Source organism: Syngnathus leptorhynchus, chromosome 3 (assembly GCF_054491065.1).
Source record: "Syngnathus leptorhynchus isolate UIUO chromosome 3, UIUO_Slep, whole genome shotgun sequence".
NCBI classification, from domain to species: Eukaryota; Metazoa; Chordata; class Actinopteri; order Syngnathiformes; family Syngnathidae; genus Syngnathus; species Syngnathus leptorhynchus.
In genome coordinates, this window is record NC_141197.1 from 21,031,505 (window position 1) to 21,056,065 (window position 24,561).

General features: G+C 53.7%; 4 protein-coding genes and 1 pseudogene across 8 annotated transcripts; 3 read left to right on the forward strand and 2 right to left on the reverse strand.

The window, feature by feature from the left end:
- Positions 1–328: 328 nt before the first annotated feature.
- On the reverse strand, positions 329–2,897 carry hdip1 (HDAC and MIER1 interacting protein 1). 2 transcript variants are annotated; one of them, XM_085908623.1, is made up of 4 exons: positions 2,305–2,897; positions 1,416–1,518; positions 929–1,215; positions 329–863 (listed from the first exon to the last, which is right to left on the reverse strand). In XM_085908623.1, the coding sequence occupies exons 2-4, from the start codon at positions 1,439–1,441 to the stop codon at positions 745–747; spliced, it is 432 nt and encodes a 143-aa protein (XP_085764749.1). In that variant the 5' UTR covers positions 1,442–1,518; positions 2,305–2,897; the 3' UTR covers positions 329–744. The 2 variants fall into 2 exon arrangements, with proteins under 2 accessions (XP_085764749.1, XP_085764748.1); XM_085908622.1 differs by having other exon boundaries at positions 330–863; positions 929–1,165; positions 2,305–2,870.
- A 742-nt stretch (positions 2,898–3,639) lies between these two features.
- Positions 3,640–10,372, reverse strand: vps35 (VPS35 retromer complex component). The gene is made up of 18 exons (XM_085908592.1): positions 10,231–10,372; positions 9,378–9,511; positions 8,491–8,589; positions 8,295–8,391; positions 7,862–7,985; positions 7,529–7,711; positions 7,237–7,456; positions 6,801–6,884; positions 6,631–6,740; positions 6,474–6,570; positions 6,247–6,395; positions 5,879–6,086; positions 5,599–5,754; positions 5,398–5,520; positions 5,138–5,317; positions 4,814–5,053; positions 4,395–4,538; positions 3,640–4,162 (listed from the first exon to the last, which is right to left on the reverse strand). The coding sequence occupies exons 2-18, from the start codon at positions 9,459–9,461 to the stop codon at positions 3,983–3,985; spliced, it is 2,478 nt and encodes an 825-aa protein (XP_085764718.1). The 5' UTR covers positions 9,462–9,511; positions 10,231–10,372; the 3' UTR covers positions 3,640–3,982.
- celf1 (cugbp, Elav-like family member 1) lies at positions 10,210–19,166 on the forward strand. Of its 3 annotated transcripts, none has more exons than XM_085908600.1 (13): positions 10,210–10,396; positions 12,783–12,970; positions 13,206–13,288; positions 13,599–13,647; positions 13,742–13,876; positions 14,264–14,343; positions 14,668–14,829; positions 14,990–15,059; positions 15,189–15,320; positions 15,772–15,888; positions 16,037–16,237; positions 16,545–16,688; positions 16,869–19,166. In XM_085908600.1, the coding sequence occupies exons 2-13, from the start codon at positions 12,793–12,795 to the stop codon at positions 16,994–16,996; spliced, it is 1,479 nt and encodes a 492-aa protein (XP_085764726.1). In that variant the 5' UTR covers positions 10,210–10,396; positions 12,783–12,792; the 3' UTR covers positions 16,997–19,166. The 3 variants fall into 3 exon arrangements, with proteins under 3 accessions (XP_085764726.1, XP_085764724.1, XP_085764725.1); XM_085908598.1 differs by lacking the exon at positions 10,210–10,396 and adding an exon at positions 10,415–10,813; XM_085908599.1 differs by lacking the exons at positions 10,210–10,396; positions 15,772–15,888 and adding an exon at positions 10,416–10,813.
- A 306-nt stretch (positions 19,167–19,472) lies between these two features.
- Positions 19,473–21,581, forward strand: LOC147059769 (uncharacterized; annotated as a pseudogene). Its single transcript, XR_015065753.1, has 2 exons — positions 19,473–20,025; positions 20,096–21,581. The product of XR_015065753.1 is annotated as an uncharacterized LOC147059769 (transcript).
- Positions 21,582–21,958: 377 nt separating this feature from the next.
- Positions 21,959–24,433, forward strand: LOC147059770 (uncharacterized). Its single transcript, XM_085908611.1, has 2 exons — positions 21,959–22,445; positions 23,125–24,433. The coding sequence occupies exons 1-2, from the start codon at positions 22,250–22,252 to the stop codon at positions 24,051–24,053; spliced, it is 1,125 nt and encodes a 374-aa protein (XP_085764737.1). The 5' UTR covers positions 21,959–22,249; the 3' UTR covers positions 24,054–24,433.
- The last annotated feature ends 128 nt before the right edge of the window (positions 24,434–24,561 follow it).

Genomic DNA, 24,561 nt, shown 5'->3' on the forward strand with positions numbered 1-24,561 from the left:
CAAGGCCCGGGGGCCAGATACGGCCCACTGCATCATTTTACGTGGCCCGCAAAGACAAAAAAAAAAAGAAAAATCACTTTCAAAAAGAGAGATTGCTAGCAATCTTTTTCAACAATTTGACTTTTTGGGGCTAGTCTGATTTCAAAACTAGTAATTCATGTACTAGTCTAAGGCGTTTCGTCATCTTGGCCCTCCGAAGGAAGTTAGGGCTACAAAAATGAGTTTTTCACTTTATTTATTAGAGTGCTAAAAAGGGTGCTAAAAAGTTGCCCATTTCAGGATAGACTTTCTGTTGGTGTGTGTGTGTGTGTGGGCAATAACCAATCAAAAGAAGAGCTACAGAGGTACTTGGAACTTCGCACTTTATTCAGCTCGCAGGATATCATAAGAATTCCTTGTGTTCTTAATCAGTATTTCCACTATAAGTTCCAGGGTCGTCGGTTTTCCAAGCACTTGAAGTTAAATGGTTCCATCCTAAAAAAAAAAAGTGTCTCGTTTTGGCTCAGAAACAAGTTTAGACCACGGACGGCCGGGAAGCCAATGACCAATCACAAATAAGAGCTGCGTTCTCAACACAACCACGGAAAACTTGAATCTCCTCGCAACGAAGCCCTAACACCTCAAAAGGTTCCCGTCCCCGGGGAGAGTTCAGTCGGGGCCACCCCACGTCCCGCCGTGGTTCATTTGCAAGACTGCTTAAGATGCGCGTCCCGTCACCGAGGTCCGTGACGTCGGGCCGGCTCGCTACAAGATGAGCGTCTGAGCCAGGATCTTGCGGTTGATCTCGGCCAAAGCCACCGAGAAGACAAACGCTCGCTCGTCCGACAGGCCCGCGTACACGTCCACTTCCTTCTCTTGTTTCTCTGATGGCAAGACGCAACATGTCAGGGCAAAAGTAACAAAGCGGCGCAAAGCCGGCCGTCCGTACCTTTGTCGTCCTCGTGTTTCTTGAGTCCCACCGTCTTGGGTCGCCCCCGCCCCCTGCGGATGGGGTCAGCCTGGCCGTTGGCCTGGCCAACGGCCAGGCCAACGGCCTGACCGTTGGCCTGGCCGTTGGGCCGGGGATGCTGCCTCCTGCCTTCGGCCGCGTCGCCGCCCGCCGGTCCGCCGTCCGGACGATCGCGGCGGATGCGCTCCGTGCGCCGACGCTTGCACTCCAGCTTGTCTGCAAAGGCACAAGCAAACCGTGGCGGGACCTTTGGCTTTTCCGACATCCTGGAATGAAGATGAGAAATCAGCGAGAAGCCGACCCTACCGCACACAGTACCTGGTTGGTAGTGGCAGCTCCTGATGGCATGTCATCAGGAGGTGCTTTCAGTAGCAAAGCTAGAAATGCGCTCGACAACCACGGCCCGTTTAGCAAGTTTCACCTCGCCGAGCGCTGCGCTTTTGCTTTTGCTTTGCCGCCGACTTACCCGCCGCCGCGTTTGTGGACGAGCATTCGTTCAACTTGGCGTTGAGGAGTTTTCTGCTAATGAACACGTAGCCGCACGGGCACGACTTGCACGCCACGGGAATCTGAGAAGAAGCAAGGGAGGGAGGGGGGGAAAACTGATCTCAGAGAGCTCAAGTTCATCACTTCCCGGTGGCCTCGCGGGACACAGCGACACCGCAGCGACACCGTAGCGACACCGCGTGGGCAGATGCAGAAGTGAACGTCACAGAGCTGACTCCGATTTGAACTTTCAACAAAAAATATCATGAAGCGCCTTCATAATCCATATATAGATGACCAATAACACATCTGCATTTGTTACTCGGCTCATTTGAAACATTTCTCCGTGCTCGTTATTTCGAAGTCTTTCTACTTTTGACCCGTTTCCGCATCTAGTTAAAGTCCGGAGCAGTTTGATCAAATGTCATGGTAATCTTGATAAAGGTTTTTGGATATAGCGTGGATATAGAATCACCATTTTGCGTGGTAAATGTGCACATCCATGTGGAATTTAAGAAGAAGATATTTCTGCTGTTTACCAAGGCTGCATTTTGACGACAGGCGACGAGCAATTCAAAAACATCAAATCTCCATAGTTGACGCAGATAAACCGCCGCTAAATAGGCACATACACGGCGTTGCACACTACAAAAATAACATTTCAAGTGGAGTTCAGGGCTGGAATGGAAGGAGGTTTGAAGAAAGAAAGAAAGAAAGAAAGAAGAAAATACAAATCAAAAATAGGACGTGAGCACCAAACTGCACACCGTATTTCCGCCGAAGCAGCCAACGCCAAGAAACCGGCCGAAAATAACGTTTGAAAATGTGTCCATCACAAAGCAGAGATGAAACCAGACATTTTCGCTCACCTGTTGGTCGCATTCGGGACAAGATTTCGTAGCCATTTTGACTTTCTTTGTTTTATTTGTCGACATAGTCTGGCTGCAACTAACGACAAAAGCGCCTTGCCTCGTCTTCAGCAACTCGCCCTCACACGGATGGATGCATCACAAAAGGAGAGCCCCCAAAATAAACAAAACACGATTATTATTATTATGATTGCTAGTCGACACACTCGGCAACCCGACTGGCAGCCCAAGTGCTACAATTACGACCCCAAAAAGTACAGTAATATCCTAGCTGCTCGAGTTACGCGCATGCGTACGCGGGGTCCTCCAGATGCTTGGTGGCGTTCACGTAACGTGGAGAAAAAACATGTGTTAAACAAGTAGGATTCTCAATTTTGAGCTGAAAGCTTATTTTCAAAACCGGTGTATTTATTCAACGTTTCGTGTCGTCATCCAGCACACATGTGCAAGTTGTGCATCCCAAAAAGGCGCTATGTGGGCTTCACGATCTACTAGCGAACAATACCGCTCGATTGTGACGAGTTCTCCTATTAATCACAGACACGAGCCGGGCCGGGGGACATTTTAATGTGGTGCTCGAAGAAATAAAATGGCAGCAAAGCTCCAACGATTGTGTAGCCTGGAATTACGTTGAGAACACGTACATGTCATCCCAAAAAAGAAAAAATCATACGTTTAATGGGCGAGTGATCAGGTCTAAGTCAGGCTCAGTTGCAATCACGCGGGCGAGCTAAGGGTTAAAGGTTAAGTCATCAATTTGCATTCAAGCTGAATACGGTGGAAAGCACAAGTTCGAGTGTCTCTACAAAGACACTCCACCGGTTAGGGCTGCCTTTTGAGCAGACGACGATATTACATTTCCAAAAGCACAAGTTCGAGTGTCTCTACAAAGACACTCCACCGGTTAGGGCTGCCTTTTGAGCAGACGACGATATTACATTTCCAAAAGCTTCCGTCTTCTTTGGAGTTAACTGGACGCACCCGGAACGCAGCTACCTTTGCGACGAGTCTCCACGATGCCATCCATGTGGATGGGATGGGGACGCGTGGGTGGAAACCTCGGCTTTTCAGCGTCATTTTGGAGTTTTGTGGACGGACGTTTTGGAATTGCCCCCTCCCCTCTCCACACCATCGTTTGGCATCGTTTGATTTTGCAATAAAACAACCACCTTCCAATGGAGGGTAGGTTCATTGCAAAATGAGCCAAAATGAAAAAAGTACCAGGTTTGACTCGCAACCAAGGGGAACTTTCCTGATTTCACTTGTAATGTATTGTGCAGTGTACAAGACGTGAACTGTAAGATAAGAAGAGAAGCTTCTTATATTAAAAGCAAGGACTTTAAGAAGTTAGTTTATTTGTGTAAATGACAAGCATAAGGGATTGGCTCGCTCGCTCGGACTGCGAACGGCAGACGCGTGGGGAAATCATTCACTAACCTTACGCACAAAGCACGAGGTGATCGGGGCTTAGAGGACACCATGCAAGTGGCTTCTTACTTATACAAAAAGCCCTTTGTGCGGTTATTCCATTCGGAAGGAATAAACGCTCAATGGGCTTTCCGACACGCCCGTCCGAGCGGTCGCAGACGATGTAAATCGGAACCCCTGGTCGTCTTGGTCCCAATAAAAGGGATGGTGGGAATTCTCGCTGGAGATATGTTGGCGCACGTGGATGCTTTCAGAGGACCAGTCCCTCGTAGACGGGCCCCTCTGCCTCGGGCGCCTCCCTCTGCAGGCGCAGGTGCTCCAGCGTGTTGTGGAAGTGTTTGTTGATCTGCTCGCTCTCCTCGCTGGCCTCCAGGTTGGGGAGGTCCTCCCTGATCTTCTGGATCAGCTGGTTCAGAACCTGCACCGTCACCTGCGCTCACAAAGAGTGCAAAAACACCTCAGATTGGAGGAGGAGGAGCGAGTAACGGCTACCGATAGAGGGCAGCGAGCGGCCGTGCGTGCGGGTCGAGCCGGCGAGGAGGAGCAACGACAACAGTAGCGGCAGCGACCTCACTCCATTGTGGCTCGCCCAAAAGCACCCCGAGAGCGAGCGAGCGAGCGAAAGACGGCGGAAAGACGAGCTCCGAGCTATGCTCTCTTACGGCATCGTTTTCCCTCTCGTAGAAGCAGACGTATCTGTTGAGGATCTCGATGAAGAGCTGCACTTGCAGCGAGGGGTCCATGCACTGGTTGGCGATCTTCAGCGCTTTCTTCAGGCACTCCATCACGCGCTTGCCGTCTCGGATCTGAAACAAAGACGGCCACGAGTGAGCCTTCGAGACATCGAGAGGGAAGGACTGAAACCAGGTCGAGGTGAGAAGGACGCCAATAAGGTAGGGAGGAAGAAGAAGAAAGCGAGGGAATAAGGGGGGAGGGGGTAAAAGGCAAGAAAGAAAGGAAGGGTGGAAAGAAGGAACACATTGTGGAGCGAACCAAGGAATGGAGGGAGGGAGGGAGGGAGGGACTAAAGAGGGGAAAAGAAAGGGCCGAAAGCAGGGTGGCATAAAAGTCATTTACGCACCTCTTCGTGGTTCTTGTCGGAGCTGCGTCCCGACCAGAAGAGGTGCGCGCAGATGCTGACGGCGCGACACTGGTCGGGTTTCTTGAGCAGCTTGGAGGCGGCCAAGGCGCACTGCGTCCTGAGCGGCTCGTGGTTCTCTTCGCTGAAGCACTTGGTGCGCTCGAACGTGCCGATGATCAGCGTAATGGCCGCCAGCTGCGCTTTGGAGTCGCTGATCTCGTCCTCGTACAGCGAGAAGGCCTGCGACCGTCAAACGTGTTGAGGAGGAAATAAAAAAAGCCGACGTCTGTCTCCAAAATGGCATGCGCGCCAATCCGGGCTGACCTGCGACATGAACTCGTAGGCGACCGTCTCGTGGTTCTCAAAGCCGATCTCGCCGGCCGCCAGCGCTCCCTGCAGGAAGAGTCGCAGCGGCAGCTCAGCCAACTCGGCCTTGATCAAGGCGCTGATTGTCTGGTGGGCGAACGAGAAGATCTTCTGACACTTCTTCTCCCACTTGTCGTCCTGAAGGAGGGATTCCAAACAAACAGGTCCGTCGGCGCGAGGGAGTGGGCAGGAGCGGCGTGGCCAAAGCGGCGGCTCACCGACGACGCGGTGTCCTTGTATCTGAAGGCCAGCTGGTAGGCGGCAAAGACCAGCGGAGGCAGCGTGTATCGGATCCTTTGGTTTCCGCCCGCGCCAAAGTGTTTGCGGGCCGTGTTCAGGATCTGCACGCAAAATCCACACGCACGTCAACGACCAGAAAAGCCCAGCCAGATGACGGCGGGCGGCGAAGGCTGAGCCACCAGGTACTGCTGGTCCGGGTCGTCCGAGCGCAGCAGATGAATGAAGCGGCCCACGAGGCTCTGCTCCTCGGCAAAATCCTCGGGATCCGGGTCGTCGGCGGGCTGATCGGGCTGGTCCTGGATCAGCGTGGACACCAGGTTCAAGATGGCGTCCACCTGCCAGAGTGAGAACGCCGATGCTTTAGTGTGAGGAGCAGAAATTCCCCCCCCCCCAATTTTTTTTTTTTGGGCAGAGTCAAGCCAAGGTGCCAGCAAAAATGAGAGGATGAGCTTCTCTCGCCTGCTCTTGCGCCAGGACGGCGGTGTTGTATTCCAGCGTGTTGCCGAGCACGTAGCAGCTCATGCTCTTGCGAGACTCGTAGTCAAAGTACTCAAAGAGCGGCGGGAAGTGCTTGAGCCGCAGCACCGTCAGCACGTCGTTGTACGTGTCCACCGGGATCTTCAGCAGGCGCGTCAGCTCCTTGGACACGGCGCTGCTCGTGGCGATGCTGCGGGAGGAGAACAGAGCGGCGCATTTGACATTTTTTCAGCGGCGGCGGGCGGCGCCGCTCGCTCCCTCGCTCCCTCCCTCGCTCCCTCCCTCGCTCCCTCCCTCCCTCGCTCCCTCCCTCGCTCCCTCCCTCGCTCCCTCCCTCCCCCACCACCTACTGTTCCAGGTTGAGTTTGTTGAAGATCTCCACGGTGCTCTCCAGCACTTTGTCCACATAGTCCACGCGCTCGGGGTAGCACTTGATGGCCAGATTGATGAGCGACACCTGCAGGGACACCACGTCCTCGGAGGGCATGTCCTGGCGCGACTGCAACGAAAACGGCGATGAGCTCACCGGCCGAACGAGGTGCACCCGCCGCTTGCTTGGAAATGCGACGTCCACTACCTGTATGACTGTGGCCACTTGCTGGGAGAAGATGTCAAAGAGTTTGATCTCGGCCGGAATCCCGGGGCCGTCTTCTCGGTGAGCAAACAGCGCCAGTCTGAAAGCAAACACCGCGGTGAAGGAGGCGCTCCGACCGGGACCCGGCCGGCCTCGGTACCTGTCGATGAGGGCGATGATGATGTTCTTGACGTTGACGTGCTGATGAAGCTCGGCGCAGGAGCGGAGGAAAGGGTTGAGGGTCTGCAGGTGGAACTCGTCCGGGAACACCTGGATCGAGCAGAGCGTGAGGAAGAGCAAGAGGCCAAACCCGAGTGACGTGGCGCCTACCTGGATGATGCACTCCATCAGGTACTCCTGCGCCAGCGAGTCTCGGCAGTTCACCACCTGCTCCAGTACGCCGGGAAGAACAACCTAGGTGTGTGCGCGCGCACGTTAGTGGTCATCTGCATCACTTTCCACCTTTAGTTTCAAATGAAATTAAAACATTTGGATGATTTCTTCATCACGAGTGTATTGCGTCTTTAATGCTGCGTCATTTTGCCATATTTAATGCCGCGTCATTTTACCATCTTTAACGCTGCGTCATTTTGCCATCTTTAACGCCGCGTCATTTTGCCATCTTTAATGCCGCGTCATTTTACCATCTTTAACGCCGCGTCATTTTGCCATCTTGAATGCCGCGTCATTTTGCCATCTTTAATGCCGCGTCATTTTGCCATCTTGAATGCCGCGTCATTTTGGCGTCAACGTTCCCATTTGTCACCTGCTTGTACTTGTCCACGTTGACGCCCTCCAGCTGGCTGAGGCGGACCAGGTTGGTGCCCACCAGGATGCGCAGCTCCTGGCGCTCCTTCTCGCGCTTCTCTCGGTCGCGACTGTGGCCCTGGTGCTGCATGCGCACCCACAGCTTGTTCATCTCGGCAAAGTTGAGCAGCACAAAATCCACCGAGTCGTTGATGTCGCCCGTCATCTCCTCCGAGCCTCTGAGAGTTTGAGCGCGCGGTCACGGAAAGCCACCGGGAAGATCATCGGCGGCGGCGGCGGCGGCGGCTTACTCGCTGTGCTCGCCGTCGTCAGGCAAGATGTTGCGGGTGCACTGCAGCAAGTAGTTCCTGAGGAAGAGGCCTCTGAGCGGGTGCTGCACGCCGCGGCACATCTCCACCAGATCCTTGAGGATGTCTTTGCGAGACTGCGGGAAGGAGCGCACGTAGACCACGCCCACCGTGATCAGCAGGTAGCTATGCCCGCACACACAAAACAATCGTAAGGGCTCAGCTGGCTGAGGCAGGATTGTTTGCAAGGCGGCGGCGGTTCGCGGGGAGAGTTGCACATTTGCTCCTCGGCTTCTGGCCCGCGAGTCGCTGGTCAACGTTTGCGGCGCGACTCACAGCCTGGGAATAATGTTGCCCGCGTACTGGACCAGCTCGTACAGGTCGGCCACCTTGCGTCCTTTGGCAAACTCGTCCGTCAGGTAGACCTCCAAATAGTGCAGCTCGTCCGAGATGGCCATGTCTTTGCGCGCCGCTCGTTAGGGAGCGACAACAACGTTGGCTAGCGTGTCAAAGAAGGTGGGAAACGTAATTTCGATCTCTTAACATGTGAAGAAATTGACAATAAAGCGGACTTTGACGCTTTCAAAATGTTCTGCGGGCGCCACGCCATCCAAGTCAAAATATTGCCGCAACACCACTTTGTCTCCATGTGGCCCAACCTCCACCGCCAGCGTTTGTTTTCGTACGGCCTGACCTTCAATGGCGGCCCGCTGAGCTACGCTGACGCAAGTTGTCTCGACGTTCGTCTTTTCTCACGTGGTGAGGATACAAAGCTCGTAGTAGCTTTTGGGAGACAGCATGGAGGTGCGCAGTTCTCCCAGCATGTTGGAGGCGTGTTTGAGTGCGTCCATCAGCTTGTTCTTGTCCTGCGGCAAAAAGGTAAAGCGCCAAGGAGCACGACAAAGCCGTCAGTCACCCTATCGCCCGAGCTCTCGTGACGTGCGGCCACGTTGAAATGGACCTACCAGGCATCGTTTCATCTGGAAGGACTGGACCTTGACAGCGTGCACGGCTTCGTCCAGAAGCTTCTCCTGCTCATCCTGAGGAGACTGCTGTGTAGTCGGCTGAAATGAAGGCATAAAAAATAATTCCAAATCTTTTGGAGGGGAGAAATGTATTGTTCCAGTCCCTGAGTTTTCATCACAGGGAAATGATACTTGTATCACTGGAATGTCTGGATGAGCTTTGCCTCACAACACGAGCGCCACGGAAAAATCGATTTCTCTTCAAATTTTGACACCCCTACTGAAGTGAAAGGCAGATATGCAACGCACTTGATGCGCGTCAAGCGGCCATTTTTGAATTCAACACCATTCCTGAAAACAATGCCGCTCCATTTTGGTAAACATTTGGTGGACATTGCTTAAACGATGGCAAATCCTTCCCATTTACTGCGACACAAAAGATGGAAATTTGGAATCCATTTGAGCAAAGACGAGTCTTTATTGGAAGAAGTCTGCCTCTCACAAGAACATTTGACAGCAGCAAAGCTTAGTTACGTTAAGCTAACAACATCCATCAGGCGTCGGAGTCGCCTCTTCAAAGGTGGTCCGAATAACATAGAACACACTTATTTCGTTCCACGCCGCGAATAAAACGATGAAAGGGCGCGGCGGCTGATTTCGCTTCACTTCATTTTGCATTTCCAATGTTTTGGCCTTGGAGCTGGAAGTCGCTTTTAGCCTAGCCTAGCCTAGCCTAGTTTAGCCTAACCTCCGTTTCTGCATGACTCCAGCGACTAGGCCACAACCGGCGTTCAAACGCTCTTCTGGCTTTTGGATCGTACAAGAGCGCATATTTTCCACAAATGCCGCTGTCGGCTGCGTTGCACTGAGTCGGTCAGGCCACTTACCATGATTCCGAGCGGAGTGTCAGAGCGGTCCAACAGCGTCGCCAAAGTGTCATGTGACTGCCGCGATGCCCTCATGGGCTTCATGCGCAAGTGCAGAGTGACGTCACGAGGGTGAGGCGGGCGGGATATTTACACTGTGAAATACAGTTGCACATATCCTAAACATATTTTTTTTGATTATTGCACTATTACGACTTCCAAACTCAATTACGCTGTCCTTTGTTGTTGTTGTTGTTGTTTTAAATTGTTCCAATTTAAATGGAATTTAAATGTTGCTGTGTCAGTGTTGCTGATGCCGTTTTCCATTATTTTGCATGATTTAAAATTGCTTTCTACAAATCTCTTTCTATTATTTGTATGACAGGAGATAACCTAGCAAAGTCATTATGTCAATGCACCAAAGAAACATCTCAAATTTCTTGTTTTGTCAAAAACGGTTTGTATTTGGTTGAACTGTTTGATAACAAATGACTGGTTATTTTGAGTGACGTTGGACTCTTAAATGTTGTATGTATGTCGACGAAGAAATGACAGCAAACATCTATCCAGCATGGTGCCTCAGTGGACGATACCACCATACACTTAAACGCAGGGAATTTTCGGACACGTCTCTAGCTCCGACCCACAAATTCTGAAGCGTTTGGAATAAATTACGCTGAATAAAATAAATAAATACACAAATAAATAAAAAGATGCAACGACTGACTACAACGGTCTGAAATGGCCTCGGAGCACGCGCAACCCGCCTCCACCCCCCCCCCCCATTGGACAGATGCGGTGGTAGGGGCCCGAGTAGGGGCGAGCGAGCGAGCGAGCGAGCGCCTGCCATTTTAACACATGCAGTAACGGCTACCTGTCAAAATCTGTCAAGTTACGACTAGTCGCCGCCTCTTGCTTCAACTTGTCCATTTGAAAGTGTACAACACAACATAACATAACATTTGCCGGTCAACGTCCAACACGGCACCCTGCTCTGAGCCAAAACCACTCAAATAAAGTCTGGCGTAAAAGACCCGCGGGTAAGTTGCTCATTTCAAGTTGGGAAAGGCTTGTTGGGCGCGCTAGTGTGCTTGCTAACCAGCCAAGCAGCCAGCATAGCCTAGCCTAGCCTAGCTTTGCCGAGCTGAAACTGCGTGTGCGTGCGTGCGTGCGCGCACCCCTCGCAGCTGGCTGTCAAACTTATTGGTCTTGGTTGGCTGACAACAATCCGACTAGTTCGCCATGCGTGGGCGTTTATGGATGGCAAGAGGTTGCATGGTGTCAAGTGCGACGAGTGGCAACACTTTTGCCCAACTCCTAATACATTCTCCTTTGGTCACTATTTATATCCGAAAGGGTGGGGGGTACGCGCGATGTCACCTACTAACGCGGAAGCGGCAAGAGCGTTCAAAAGAAGAAACTTTATTGCACCTTGGCAGAGTAACGGAGAGAAATTGGTGTGTTGGATTGTATTTGCGGAGGGAGACTCCAAATCGTTGCACAGCACTATTGATGATTTCTGGAATCAATTACGTGGTGGTCCACCGACAGGTGGATTTTGTATCACAAGATAACTAGGCATTTCTTATGATGCGTTTGTCAATCATTGAAGAACTTTTTCGTTTTACAAACGTTTTCAATGGTTTCCCGGCTATCGGTCTTTCCATCGACGTCGCTGTCAATGATATTGCTCCTTCTGGTTTGATCCGCGTTGCGGATTCTGTCCGGGGTCGGACTCGGCCAAGGCTGCCCTTTCTCGCCGAGGAGCGGACCGTTGAGGGTTGGGCTCGGCCCAGCCAGCCAGCCAGGCTGCCCTTTCTCTCTCTCGGGGTCCGGAAAGTGAAAACCCTGCCCACAGTTCGACTTGAGTCACAGGTGCTCCTTTTCACCCAGCTCCCACGGAGCAAGGCAGCTTAGAAGCACCCGTGGCAAAAGCGGAACTCTGGCCGGCTTTTTATTTACCGGCGCCGCTGTTCCAAACCCCGGAGGGAGGACACCGTTTCGACACGGGGGGCCTTGAGTTCGCTGGCCTCGCTAGCGCCTCACTGATTTTTGCAGTTCACGGCCGGGATGACAACGGAGAGGGACTTCTCTCCCAGCTGGTCAAAGTGGCCGGGAGGAGGCAATAAACGTGACTTCAAGTCCCGGCTCGAAGCCCACCTGACCCCGCAGAAGCGGAACCTAATTGCCGACGACATTCTGAGTCCGGTATTTGCGGGTCTTACTCAAAATGGAAGTAGGCGCCTTCTGCCAACTGGCCGAGTGAGTCATCAGGACGGAGGCGCGCTGAGCCAAACTGACAGCCTCCCCCACCCGTCCGTCCATCCATCCATCCATCCAGCCAGCCAGCCAGCCAGCCAGCCAGCCAGCCAGGCAGCCCCCGTGGCCGGAACTCAGTTGGGCGGCGGCGGTCCCGGGATTACGGGGCGGCCCGCGTGGCCGCATTGACTGGCTCTTTTCATTGCCGCCCGCTGGGCCTTATCGCCGCCATCAATCTGACACGCTGTTTATCTGACGCTGCAGCCAGTTCTGCTGGCCTAGGAGAAACGCTCACAAAAGCCACGGCGCGGGTCATCAGCATTTTGATTGTGGCCACGGCGGCCCCCCCCAGCCCGCCCGCCCGCCCGCCTGTTCGTCCTCCCTCCCTCCCTCCCTCCCTCCCTCCCTTCCCTCCGCCCACCCCCATCCGGCCGGCATGGGTGTTTCCCGCAAAGGCCTTTTGGCTGTCATCGTCCGGCCACGCTTCCTCGGCCTCGTGCTCTGACCGCGGCGCTCCGCCGGCCAGGTTGTCTGCGTGTGGAGCTCTCAGCGAGCGGCGCCACGGTCGACTTCCAGCGGCTCAGCCTCCCCCGTGTGTCTTTTGTTTTCCTTTGGCCACCATGGCCTCTTTTAAACTGGACTTCCTCCCGGAGATGATGGTGGATCATTGCTCGTTGAACTCCGGTCCTGTGTGAGTCGCCGTTTTATTTCCGCGCTTGACTATTTGTCGTAGGTTTTGTTTTTCCCGTTCGATCGTGGGTCGCGGCCACCGACGTTTGACCTCGTTCCCCGGGAGAAAGCGCAAGCTAGCGACGTCGCGAGCGTGACGGACGCAAGTAAGTCGTTTGCCCTTCTCCCGAAAAGTTCTTGAGCGAGAACAAAAGGCGACGTGATCTGTGAAGATTCACGAGTTCTGCTCCAGTCAGGCAATTTGAAAGCACAAGGCTCGTTCACTTTTGGGGCAGAAGCCGTGACCGGAAAGAATAAAAGCCGCAACTCGGTGTGAAGATCTGAAGGCTGGTTTGCCTCGGGCGGATTTCTCTGAGCTGAATGAGCGAGGAACCGGCGCGGCGGCGTCACCTCGCCCGTTCCCCAGCCCCCATCTCGAGCCCTGTCGCGTTCTAATGGAGGAGCAAAGCGACGTGACGCTCTTGTGTGTCTCCGCAGTGGCAAGAAGATGAACGGGTCCTTGGACCACCCCGATCAGCCGGACGTAGACGCCATCAAGATGTTCGTGGGCCAGATCCCGCGCTCCTGGTCGGAGGAGCAGCTGCGCGAGCTCTTTGAGCCGTACGGCGCCGTGTACGAGATCAACGTTCTCAAGGACCGCAGCCAGAACCCGCCGCAGAGCAAAGGCGAGCGTTTGTGTACTTTCCAAAGACGGCCTTCAAACACTCGGCATCTCTCGTGTCTGAATCTTGTTCTGATTGGAACTAATACTTGGAATCAAAGTCTCCTGCGATCTACACGACGGGTTGGACCATACGGCGTCATTCAGTTGTTGAGAGAGAGTGTGTGTGTGTGTGTGTGTGTGTGTGTGTGTGTGTGTGTGTGTGTGTTTGTGTGCACGCATATGTTGTCTGGCGGCAGGATGCTGTTTCATCACGTACTACACCCGCAAGTCGGCCTTGGAAGCGCAGAACGCTCTTCACAACATGAAGATTCTACCAGGGGTGAGTGGCGGCGTTTTGCGCCCTGCCGACGCAGTTCACCCGTCGTTGCATTCCACTTTGGTTCCAAATGGAAATAATTTTGGGGGAATTGACTTGATCTTCTTGAGCCGTCAAGAAAACGTTCAAGTAGCAGTAGCAGCAGCAGCAGCAGCAGCAGCAGCAGCAACACACTGGCAAAGTCAATGCTTTTTGATCACTTTGAAATGAATATACAGAGTGGAATGAGAAGACAACGCCATGAATTATTCCCACGTTCCATCCAAACCCAATAAAGGTGCTGACGCCGAGCATGTTTTCCTCCTCCATGCAGATGCACCACCCCATCCAGATGAAACCGGCTGACAGCGAGAAGAATAACGGTGAGCCTCGGCGCGTGACCGACCGACCGATGAGCCGCCCGCCCGCCCGCCCCCGGCTGCCTTCGCGCGCTAACGCTGCGTGCCGCGCATGCAGCCGTGGAGGACAGGAAGCTGTTCATCGGCATGATCTCCAAGAAGTGTACCGAGAACGACATGCGCTTGATGTTCTCGCCCTACGGCCAGATCGAAGAGTGTCGCATACTTCGGGGCCCCGACGGACTGAGCCGAGGTGACCGCCGTCTTCTACGGACCTGGGAACGTTGTCGCTCGCGTCTGTCTCGTTGTCGTACCGAGCGTCTGCAATAATAATAATGCTGTGCGACAATGAGAAAGAAGAAGAGACAAACAAAAGAGCGCCCCCTGCCTCGGTTGCCCGGCCCGGCCCAGCCCGGAGCAGGAGAAGGCTGATTGGACAAAGACAGAAAGAAAGCAAAAAGGATGCGCAACGCCGGCCGCCAAATGAACGCCATTTCAAAGCTTGTCAATCAAGTTAGGGAGTTTGCGGTTCAGCTCAAACTATTTGTTCCCGTCTCGTTTGTCGTCGTAAGCGTCGGTCTGCCAACCGTGTCAGTGCGCTCGCTACATGCCTCTGTCTGTCTGTCTGTGTGGCTTTCAGGCTGCGCCTTTGTGACCTTCACAGCTAGACAGATGGCCCAGGCCGCCATCAAGTCCATGCACCAGTCCCAGACCATGGAGGTGAAACGCACGCGCTCACGCACGCACGCACGCACGCCATGCCTTGTAAACAAACACGCGCGCAAATCCAAGCTGAGAGAGACGATGACTTCAAATCTCCTTAGTCGGCTGTTTTCATTCTTAACCAATAGCGTTTTCCCTCATTCAGAGAGTCGGCAGTTCACGCAGCGGATGATGACTTCAAATCTCCTTAGTCGGTTGTTGTTTTTTTGAAGCGATCCCCTTTTCCTCGTTCACTCGCTCGGCCAAGCTGCGGGCGAACGAGCGGAAAAGCCCCGCGAGAATTTGTACACGTGTTGGCGGCAACGTGTGTGTTGCGTTCAGGGCTGCTCGTCACCCGTGGTGGTGAAGTTTGCCGACACCCAGAAGGACAAAGAGCAGAAACGCTTGGCGCTTCAACTGCAGCAGCAGATGCAGCAACTCAGCGCCGCGTCCATGTGGGGCAACCTGAGCGGGCTGGGAGCTCTGGGCCCGCAGTACCTGGCCGTGAGTCCGCCTCAGTCTCGGCCATTATTTGAGAAGCGTCGTCGCGTGTCTGACTTGGCGCTTTGTCGTTCGGTGCCCTCGGCGAAGGCATTCGGATTGACGTGCCGAGCGCTCCGTCCGCACGGTGGCGTAGCTTTGATCGTTTGCCGCCTGTTTGCAGATTTACTTGCAGCTGCTGCAGCAGTCGGCCTCGGCGGGGAACGCGCTCGGCAACCCGCACCCCGCTGCAGGTACACCTTCAAAACTTTGGATGGACCTCATTTTTGCTTTGCTTGTTTTTCAATTGAAACTGAGGAATACTCGGAAATAGTCCCGAGCGAGCGAGCGAGCGAGCGAGCTGACGCGCGTTTGCGTGTCAGTGTGCACATCAGGTCTGAGTGCCATGCAGAATTTGGCCGCCTTGGCAGCAGCGACCGCCAGCCAGGCCTCGGGAACCGGCTCGGGCGCCATGACCGCATCGGGCAGTCCCCTAAGTGCACTCACCAGCTCAGGTACAAGCGCCGCCTGCCATTGTTGACCTTGCGCTCGTACTTGGGAGCTGCTGAAACGGGGGGGGGGGGGGGGCGTCCGTCTACACGTTGAAAAGCGCTCGCCAGATGCCCCCGAAGCCCGACAGCAAACGTCCGTGGGGGGGTGGGAAAGTTTTTAAAAAAGCCACCCTCGCGTCACTCCGCTGCTTGTATGTCACTCAAAAGCAGACAGAGCCGGGCCTGGCCCCCTCAAATAAATGTGATTAGATTAGTTGATTAGAGGGTGGCAAGAACAATCATCATAATCAGAAAAAGACTTTTCCTCAATCAAAAGCCGATCGATCCCAAGTATAACAGACAAGTAAGTCAACCAGCGTCCAGGTGTTGTAGGTGACACCAAAATTGCTCCAAGCCCCTATTGAGCGGCCTCGTGCGTGACGCAAACGGACTTGGCACTGTGCTGTCGCGTCAGGCTCCTCGCCCACCTCCAGCAGCCTGTCGTCCGTCAACCCCGCCGCCGGCTCTCTGGGAACGCTGCAGTCTCTGGCCGCCGGCGCGGGAGCCGGCCTCAACGTGGGCTCGCTCGCAGGTACCGACCGAGCCAGCGAGCGAGCCAGCGCATTGGCCGTGCGTGGGTGTCGCGGGGTGAAGCTTTTTCTCAAAGTTTCCACCCTCGGACGGGCCGGCGGGTATGCAATCGCGCTCTGACTCCTCCCTCCCTCCCGCCGGCCGTGCAGGAATGGCCGCTCTGAACGGCAGCCTGGGCTCGGGAGGCCTGTCCAACGGCTCCTCCGGGGGCACCATGGAGGCGCTGAGTCAGGCTTACTCCGGAATCCAGCAGTACGCCGCCGCTGCCGCCGCCGCCGCGCTGCCGGGACTCTACAACCAAAGCCTGCTGTCGCAGCAGAGCGTCTCGGCCGCGGGCAGCCAAAAGGAAGGTGAGTTCTGCTCTGCGCCGAGAGCACAAGAGTTGTGAGCTGAGCGGGGCGGGGCGGGGCAAAGCCCTGAGTCGTTGAGCCCCGCAATTTGACGTCCATAGCGCCAGGTAGCGGCAAAGCACCTGATTCCACGAGGCCAGGCCAGCTGACAAAATCAAGGTCCTCTCGTCAATGCGTGCGGCCGCCGCCCGATACAAACGAGCAAAGGCTGTTGCCCAGAGAGCGTGCCCAGAAGGCAGGGCCGCCGCCGCCCCGTCAACGGGAGCTTTTGCGCACGTCACGAGCTGCTGCTGCTGCTGCTTCGCAGGTCCGGAAGGCGCCAACCTCTTCATTTACCACCTGCCTCAAGAGTTCGGCGACCAGGACCTGCTCCAGATGTTCGCGCCCTTCGGCAACGTCATCTCGGCCAAGGTCTTCATTGACAAGCAGACCAACCTCAGCAAGTGTTTTGGTCAGTCTCGATCGTGTCAAATGCACGCACAAATGGATATTGAGCCGAGCAAACGCTCGCTCGCTCGCTCGCTCACTAGGACGATGTGGAAAACGAGCCAGCTCGCTGTGCTCTTAGCTAATTCATCGTCTAAATCCATCGGCGACGGGCCGTTTGTAACCCAGAGCTTGTGACCCCCAGGCTTCGTGAGTTACGACAACCCGGTGTCGTCGCAAGCCGCCATCCAGTCCATGAACGGATTTCAGATCGGCATGAAGCGCCTCAAGGTGCAGCTCAAGCGCTCCAAGAACGACAGCAAGCCCTACTGAAGCCGGGGCGGGGCGGGGCGGGGCGGGGCGGGCCGCCTTAGCGCAGGAGCCGCTCGGGTGAGTGCCACGGCCAACGTGCGCTCCTTCCTTCCCTCCCTCCCTCCCTAGCCCGCCCGCCCGCCCGCCCGCGGACAGATTGGATTCTTCCCGTCTTCTCCTCTGTGGTCCGTGCATTTTGTTTTGTTTTTCCCGCCAGCCAGCCAGCCAGCGAGGACGCCAAACTGCTGTGTTTTCTTTGGAACTCTTGTTTGCTGTGCTACCTTTGAAGACCTTCCATCGTTGCCACGCGTTGCACTCGGACAGCTTAAAGTGTTTGATTTTCCTTGGCTGTTGCGGAACAAATGTCCCAATCATCCATCCGGCCAGCGCCTTGGAGCCCACGGCGCGCGTTGGGAAAAAAGACCTTGTGTCCTGTTTTGGAAGGCACGGCCCCTTCTGTTTCAACAAAAGTCTCCACGCTCCGTGCGTCGGAGAAGCAGCGAGCAGCGACCGAGCTAGCCGACCGTAGGCGAGCCGTGAGGCCACGCGCTCCTTGGGCGTGCTGGCTTTTTGTAGAGCAGGTGAGGCGCCGACGTGTTTACCGAGCCTCTTCTATTTTTATATTTCAGGAAGGTTTTATACTTCTCCCGTGTGCCGGGAAACTATTTATTGCCCAACGTATTCATCTGCTGTATACTTTTCAACCACGAGTTTGTCGGGCGGCTCGAGTGGACCTCCTGGCGCGCGTGCGTCACAGCGTCACAGCTACGAGTTAGCTCCATTTCAAAAAGGCTCTCTTCAATCATTCGTCTCATCGCTCGTGGGAGCCATCGAGGTCCACGCCCAAACAGAATGTTATGACGCGTTTCCGAGGAGAAATTCGTACGAGAATAAATTGCCATTTTGTGAGCGTGAATATGGCCCGCCTGTGCATGTGGTGAAATAACACCACCTGTGTGTTTGTTCATGGACTCTTAGTTGGTACAAAGTTGAATGGATCGCCGTTTTTCTTTTTGTTTTTTTAAACCACGTGTGATGTGCTGTTTTTTGGGGTTTTTTGGGCAGCATCCATCAGCGACTCCCACGAGTGCTGTGCTGTGCTGTGTTTCTGGAAGACTGTAGCATGTGACGTCACCGTCCATCATCCAGTCCCCACCCACTGTGCCTCTGTGACACCCATACATACGGGGAGGTTCACACCTAGTTATTTGCCTTTCTTGGCCAATCGGGTCGGGCCGTCCCTCGATCCAACCGCCAGCCCGCAAGGTTTTCCTCAAAGTCCTGAAGCTTTTTTGGGGACACCCGCGTGGCGTGGCGTTTTCCTTGTGGCCACAGTAGAGTTGGAAGCAACTCACTCCAAAAGCCTCGGTGGAGATTTGGTTGAAACGGCCGGCACGCAACCAAGCTGAAGATTGGGTGAAAAAACAATCCGCTTGGGAAAAGCGGCGATACGTTCCCTCGCAAAGAAATATTCAAGGCTGCAGAAAAAAAACCGAGATTTGCACAAGATCGTATGTCTGCTTATAGCTTCGGAATATTGCGACCGTCTTTCTAGCGAAAAACCAATGTTTTATTTCAACAATGACTTTATTGCCAGAAAAATGCAACTTAATTCCTCACTCGAAAGAACGTTGTTTTTTTTGTCTTTTGTTTTTGAATCGGCAATCCGGCTTCACTTTATCCTTCAAATTTTTTCTTTTCTGTTCCCCCCAAATAATCTCTCTTTAGCCTTGTGGTATTAAGACTTTGTTGTTGTTTATTTTCTAGTCCTATTCAGTCGGCTTTTCCTTGAACAATCTCTCAAACATAAGGCTGAAGAGGTTGCAAGCAGCCAACGTCACTGGCACAAACTGTTGGTGGATGCTTATTGGTAGCCACCAAAACACGACTATTTAATAAGGATCGTGTTGCGCACATGGACAATCGACATCTGTTGTGGCTCCATGCTTGGCTGGCGTTTGTAATTGAATGCTAGCCTAGCCCAGCCAGGCTGAGCACCTGGCGCGGGCGGAACGACGCCTCCCTCGTCTGGTTTGACACGCTTGCTCCCTTTTCAGGGTGCATCTTTGAATATGTGCACTGAGATTCTCCACAAACGTGTCAACTGCTATGTGTTCACTTGTGGAAAAAGACAAATAAAGTGAGGCCAAACGTTCAGCTCAACCAACATGTGCTCGTCACTGACTTTTCACGTGCACGTGCGCACAAGAACGTCATTTCAGATAACGCATAGCGGGAATCTCAAAGTTGGCATTTTTTTCGTCAAACAAACAAACCTCGAAGTCAAGGGCCGGAACGAACAATCAATCAATCAATCAATCAATTTGCCGATTACAATGGATGAAACCTCCACCCCTTGTTTGACGATATTTCAACAACAACAAAAAGCCCACAGATTGAATGACGACTGGTTTGGTCCGTAACACAGTCAGCAAAGCGCTCAAACAATTTCTTCAATAAAGGCTGATGTTTGCAAATGATGGGAAAAGACACAAAGCGAAGGTCTCCTTTGGCTCAACATGACAGACATGGGAAACTGTTGCGACTGGCTGAAATGTCCAGGACAAGCTCAAGTTCAGCAAGTTCAGCAAGTTCAGCAAATCGGAACACTTGGGAGCGTGGCGCCCGCCACCAGATGTCGGCACCGGATCGAGGTCGGGAAAGAAAGCGCCGTGCGGCGGCCGCGGCCGATTGCGGCGGCGGCGTCACTGCAACCGCGACAGCCTCTGGTGTGACGTCATCGGCCGCCGCCGCCTCGCGTCCATTGTCCGCTTCAGAAACTCGCTCCTTCTTTTTCTTGATGTTGTCATTCGGGCGGACGGAGTAAGCGCAGGAAGGAAGGAAGGAAGGAATCGCGCACCGCAAGGAGGCACCTCGCTCATTCAAATGTAGGAAATGAGTGACGCCACCGGCCTTCGCTCTTTTTGACACTGGTTTGTCAACTGAAAATTTGGGGCCAAACTTTCAAGTCCAAGAAAGGCATGTCAAACTTGCAGGTTTTGCAAAAAAGGCAAGACTTTGTTCTCACTTTGATGACACACTCTTCCAATGTAGGTTCCCGTCCTCTTTGTTGCTAGCACGCACACTGTGACTTTTTCTTCTGGCTTTTGCGTCCTGCAGACACCAGCGACGGGAGAGGAGCATTCGGACGCACGGAAACCCGAGCGGCCTCGCGTGAAGATGGAAGAGGAGCACGACGGGCCTCCCGGCGTCAAAGAGGAAAAGGAGGAAAGCGACATCGCTCAGGAGGCCCGAGAGCCTCTGCAGCAGCAGCAGCAGCAGCAACGAGAAGAGCGGGCCAAGGCCGACGTCACATACGGCGTTTCCGTCATGGTTGTCAAGGCTGAAGATGAGCAAGATCCAGGTGAGCCTCCACAGCTTGACAGAGGTCAAAGCGAGTCAGAGGCGGGCGGCGCGTCGGCCGCAAAACCCTTCGCTTGTGCCTTTTGCGGCAACGTTTTCACGAGGAGGACGCATTTGAGGTCGCACGTGATGACGCACACGGGCGAAAAACCCTTTCCCTGCTCACTCTGCTCTCAGAAGTTCTCTTCCAAGAGCAATTTGAAGTCCCACGTGAGAACGCACACCGGGGAGAAACCCTTTGCCTGCTCGCTCTGCTGCGAGAGATTCCCCCGGAAGCACACGCTGATGGAGCACATGAGGACGCACACTGGGGAAAAGCCTTTTTCGTGTTCAGTTTGCGCCCAGACCTTCTCTTCCAGGAGCAACTTGAAGGCTCACATGAGAAGACACACGGGCGAGAAACCTTTTGATTGCTCAGTCTGCGGCCAAGGCTTCGCCACAAAGGCCATCCTGTTGGTTCACAGCAGGAAACACAGCGGAGAGAAACCATTTGCCTGCGCCACTTGCGGCGAAAGATTCACCCGGAAAGACACGTTGACGGTCCACGTGAGAACTCACACGGGAGAGAGACCTTTCCCCTGTTCGGTCTGCGGCCAAAGGTACTCGTCAAAGTGCAGTTTGAAGATTCACATGAGGAGACACGCCGGCGAGAGACCTTTCGACTGCTCGGTGTGCGGCCAAAGCCATTCTGGTGGCACACGTGAGAACGCACACGGGGGAAAAACCGTTTTCCTGCTCCGTGTGCGCTCAAACCTTTGCTCACAAGTGCAACTTGAGGACGCACATGTGGAAACACGCCGCTGCCGCCGAGGAGCGCAGCTGTGACGGCACGTCGGCTTCGTCCACTTTTCCTTTCAGTTCTTGACCATAAAAAGTGAGTGGTTAATGTTGTTGTTCTCTTTTCATTTGTCACGTACAAGTGGGGGAAGGAGTCAAAGGCCCGCCTCCTCTTGCTCCTTCAAGCGCGAGACCTGCACTTGATGGGCGTCTGCGGCACACGAGAAGGCGTCGCATGTCATTGCGTCGTCATTCTAATAGTGTCACCCGGTTTTGGCAAATTCTGCTTCAGAGCTCGAGAACAGGGCTTATTGCGGGGGGTTACACCTTTGCAAATGCCTCGTGGTTGCATTTGAAAATCCAATTCTAAATGTTTTGCCTGATCACTCATGTTGTTGCAAAAGAAAGGCACACAGCTTGCACATTTGAAATGTTGAGCATAAACGTAATAAGCCTGAAAGGAAAACTATGTGCTGTATGTGAGTCCGTCACCTCTGGTGTTCTTTTCTTCCTTTGCCCCCTCCAAAGAGGAAGACTATGTGCTGTATGTGAGTCCGTCATCTTTGGTGTTCTTTTCTTCCTTTGCCCCCCCACCCCTCAACGGTCGCCTTTTGATGCTCACATTTGGCGCAGGAGCAGCATTTGACACACGTACTTTGTATGACTCTCGTTCTTTGTTAGCAGCTAACACGCTAACAGAGAGATCATCTGGCTGGAGACGAAAAGGGCATGAAGTCGGAAAATCTCGCCTCCTTGGGGCCACTTTTTGCCATGACATGGCATGCGCATGCGCAGTACCCTCACGAGCGGATCCGCGTCGCAAATGCGGCTGGGCCGCGCATGCGCATGCGATGCGCAAACCATTCGGCAGCCTGAATCGGGAAGGCCGCAACGTTACGTTGTGCCGTCTGATGTTCGCCACCGCGTCAACTTGTGAACATTCTCTTTTCATTCGTCACCTACAAGTGGGGGGGAAGGAACATCGGCAGCCAGAGCCGCCATTTCGCCGTCCGATCTCGCTTGGAGCTTGTCAGCCGCGAACAAAGACCAGCGCGCGCCGCGCGCGACACGTGCTCCGCGGCCGCCTTCCCCTTGTTTGTTGACGTCCTTGTTCTTTTCCCGGCCGGCGGCGACATGTTGAAAGTCCAAATGCTGCGAGCTTTGGTGAACGAGCGGCTGAGCGCGGCCGTGGAAGAAGTCTTTGCGGTGTTGGAAAGAACCATAGCAGGCTACGAGGAGGAACTTTGTCGTACCAAAGAGGAGAACCGGCGACAGCGTCAACTCCTCGACGCTCTTTTCAAGCCTCGAGTGGACGCGCGCACAGCAGCAGGTTGTTTTTTGCTTGCTCTTTTTCAATTGCCTTTGTCGTTTTCCTTGAAGCGGGACCGTGTTAAGCGCTTCACGTCCGCTCCGCAAGAAGCAAGACTCGCTCACCAAAACGGATGACCACTTATGCAAACTTTTCATACGGCGTCAAAAGAGGAAATCACCAAATAGGAAGGCGATAGCTACACACGTGTCAAGCTCGGGCTGGCGGTCGGAGCAAGCAAACTTTTTCTTTTTTTTTTTTTTTATCAGATTCTCGTCTCGTTCTTGCTCAATTGACCAAAATCTGAAACGGGCCTATCTCATTGCCGAGCCCCTTCCTACATTAATTTGACCCCCTCTCGTGCGTGCGTGTAATATGAAGCACTTGTTCGGTTTCCCATCATCGTCATCAACAACGGACGGTGTGGCCCGCGACTTTGTCACGTCTGTAATATGTGCACAAGTCAAAGTTTGGTCAAGCTCGATGGCGGTTTTCTGCAATTAAGCCTTGTTTTTGGTTTTCGACTGTCCCCTCAAAGCAGACGCGCAAAAAAAGCCTCCGTCGTGCGTTGCGGTCGTTTTTATATATATATATATATTTTTTTAATGTCAAAAAAACAAACACGTCGTCGATGTCGCGAGGTGGATGCCTTACTGGAATGGGAAGACTTTGCCAACGTTTGCCTTCTCGTGTGCGGCAGACGCCCGAGATCCGGAGCACCCCCTCGGCAAAGAGGAGACAACGACGGCGGAGCGGCCGGACGAGGCCGACGACCTCGGCAAGCTGACGGTGACGTGCGTCATCGTCAAGAGTGAAGACGAAGAGCAAGGCGGGAGCGCAGAGAAGATGGCGACGGATAGCGCCGCCGACCGGGGAGTTGCCCGCCAAATCTCTGAGGAGATGGCCACGGAGAGCGACGGCGACCGAGAAGACGCCCGAGGTCCCCGCAAACTCTTTGAATGTCCTCAATGCGACAAAACCTACAGCAGCAAGGGACACTTGAAAAGACACGCCAGGAGCCACGCGGCGGCCGCCCCGACCTGGGCGGCGGCCGAGGAGCCCTCGGCGGCGCGAGGCGATGCCAACTTCTCGTGCTCGACGTGCCACATGACCTTCAAGTTTCACTCCACCTTCCTGGGCCACATGAAAAAGCACTCGGGCCACAAGTCGTTCACCTGCGGCGTGTGCGGCGCCGCCTTCAGGTTTCAGTCCACCTTCGTCAACCACGTGAGAACGCACACGGGCGAGAAGCCCTTCACCTGTCAGGTGTGCAACGCCAGCTTCAGCGTCCACTCGTCGCTCCTGAGACACGCGCGCCTGCACACGGGCGAGAAGCGCTTCGCCTGCTCCTTCTGCGATAAAAAGTTCCCTCGAAAGGCCAGTTTGGTGGAACACGTGAGGATCCACACCGGAGAGAAACCGCTTTCGTGTTCCGTCTGCCACATGAGCTTCAGATTTCACTCCAAGCTGGTCAAACACATGCAAAGTCACACGCGAGGCAAAGCTTTTGACTGTCACGCGTGTGGTGAGAAGTTTCCTTCCAAGCTCCGGCTGGACAAACACCTGTGTGCTGGCGGGGAAGGCGGCGGCAGGAGCAGCGGCAGTGGCCAAACGCCATTCAACATTTAACAAGTGAAAAACATGTGTTAGTGTGCTGGGTGGGTTTTGCTCCACTTTGTTTTCTGACTGCAATTGAAAAAGAAGTGTTGTGTGTGCCATGAATGTCTTCCAGATGACCAAAAAAGAATATATATCAAAATAAAGTTTGTCCAAATTGAATTTGCTGTAACACATTATCAAGTGAACACAGTGTACACGGGGAAGCTAATTGTTGCCACACCAGGAACAAAAAAAAAAATATTCTCATGTTAGAATGACAACTGTAAAAAAATATAGTCTTAATGATGCTCCAGGTTTGATCTTTTTTCCAAGTAAAATTCAGTTTGGTTTATTTCTAGTCAAAAGGTGCTTGATTTTGTTCAAAATATACAGTTATTCATCCAGTGCGACCCAAAAAGTCACGAGGTTTTGTCTAATACAGCACAGTTCTCAAGATGTTTGTTTTATTGTTCTTTAAAAACGATGTTATTGTTGTTGTTTACAATTGTAGAGTTCGAAAATGTCATTGGCTGGGAAC

Bases quoted from the DNA above. Each gene is read 5' to 3' on its own strand.
- hdip1 (XM_085908622.1), bottom strand. From the start codon at position 2,370: ATGTCGACAAATAAAACAAAGAAAGTCAAAATGGCTACGAAATCTTGT. The intron at 1,519-2,304 runs GTGAGCGAAAAT...GCTTCTTCTCAG, and splicing joins GTCCCGAATGCGACCAACAG to ATTCCCGTGGCGTGCAAGTC. The intron at 864-928 runs GTACGGACGGCC...TCTTGCCATCAG, and splicing joins GAAACACGAGGACGACAAAG to AGAAACAAGAGAAGGAAGTG.
- vps35 (XM_085908592.1), bottom strand. From the start codon at position 9,461: ATGAAGCCCATGAGGGCATCGCGGCAGTCACATGACACTTTGGCGACG. The intron at 7,712-7,861 runs GTGAGTCGCGCC...GTGCGGGCATAG, and splicing joins GGCAACATTATTCCCAGGCT to CTACCTGCTGATCACGGTGG. The intron at 5,318-5,397 runs GTGAGCCGCCGC...TCCCTCCTTCAG, and splicing joins ACAAGGACACCGCGTCGTCG to GACGACAAGTGGGAGAAGAA.
- celf1 (XM_085908598.1), top strand. From the start codon at position 10,599: ATGCGTGGGCGTTTATGGATGGCAAGAGGTTGCATGGTGTCAAGTGCG. The intron at 13,877-14,263 runs GTGACCGCCGTC...TGTGGCTTTCAG, and splicing joins CCCCGACGGACTGAGCCGAG to GCTGCGCCTTTGTGACCTTC. The intron at 14,344-14,667 runs GTGAAACGCACG...TGTTGCGTTCAG, and splicing joins ACCAGTCCCAGACCATGGAG to GGCTGCTCGTCACCCGTGGT.
- LOC147059770 (XM_085908611.1), top strand. From the start codon at position 22,250: ATGTTGAAAGTCCAAATGCTGCGAGCTTTGGTGAACGAGCGGCTGAGC. The intron at 22,446-23,124 runs GTTGTTTTTTGC...CGTGTGCGGCAG, and splicing joins GGACGCGCGCACAGCAGCAG to ACGCCCGAGATCCGGAGCAC.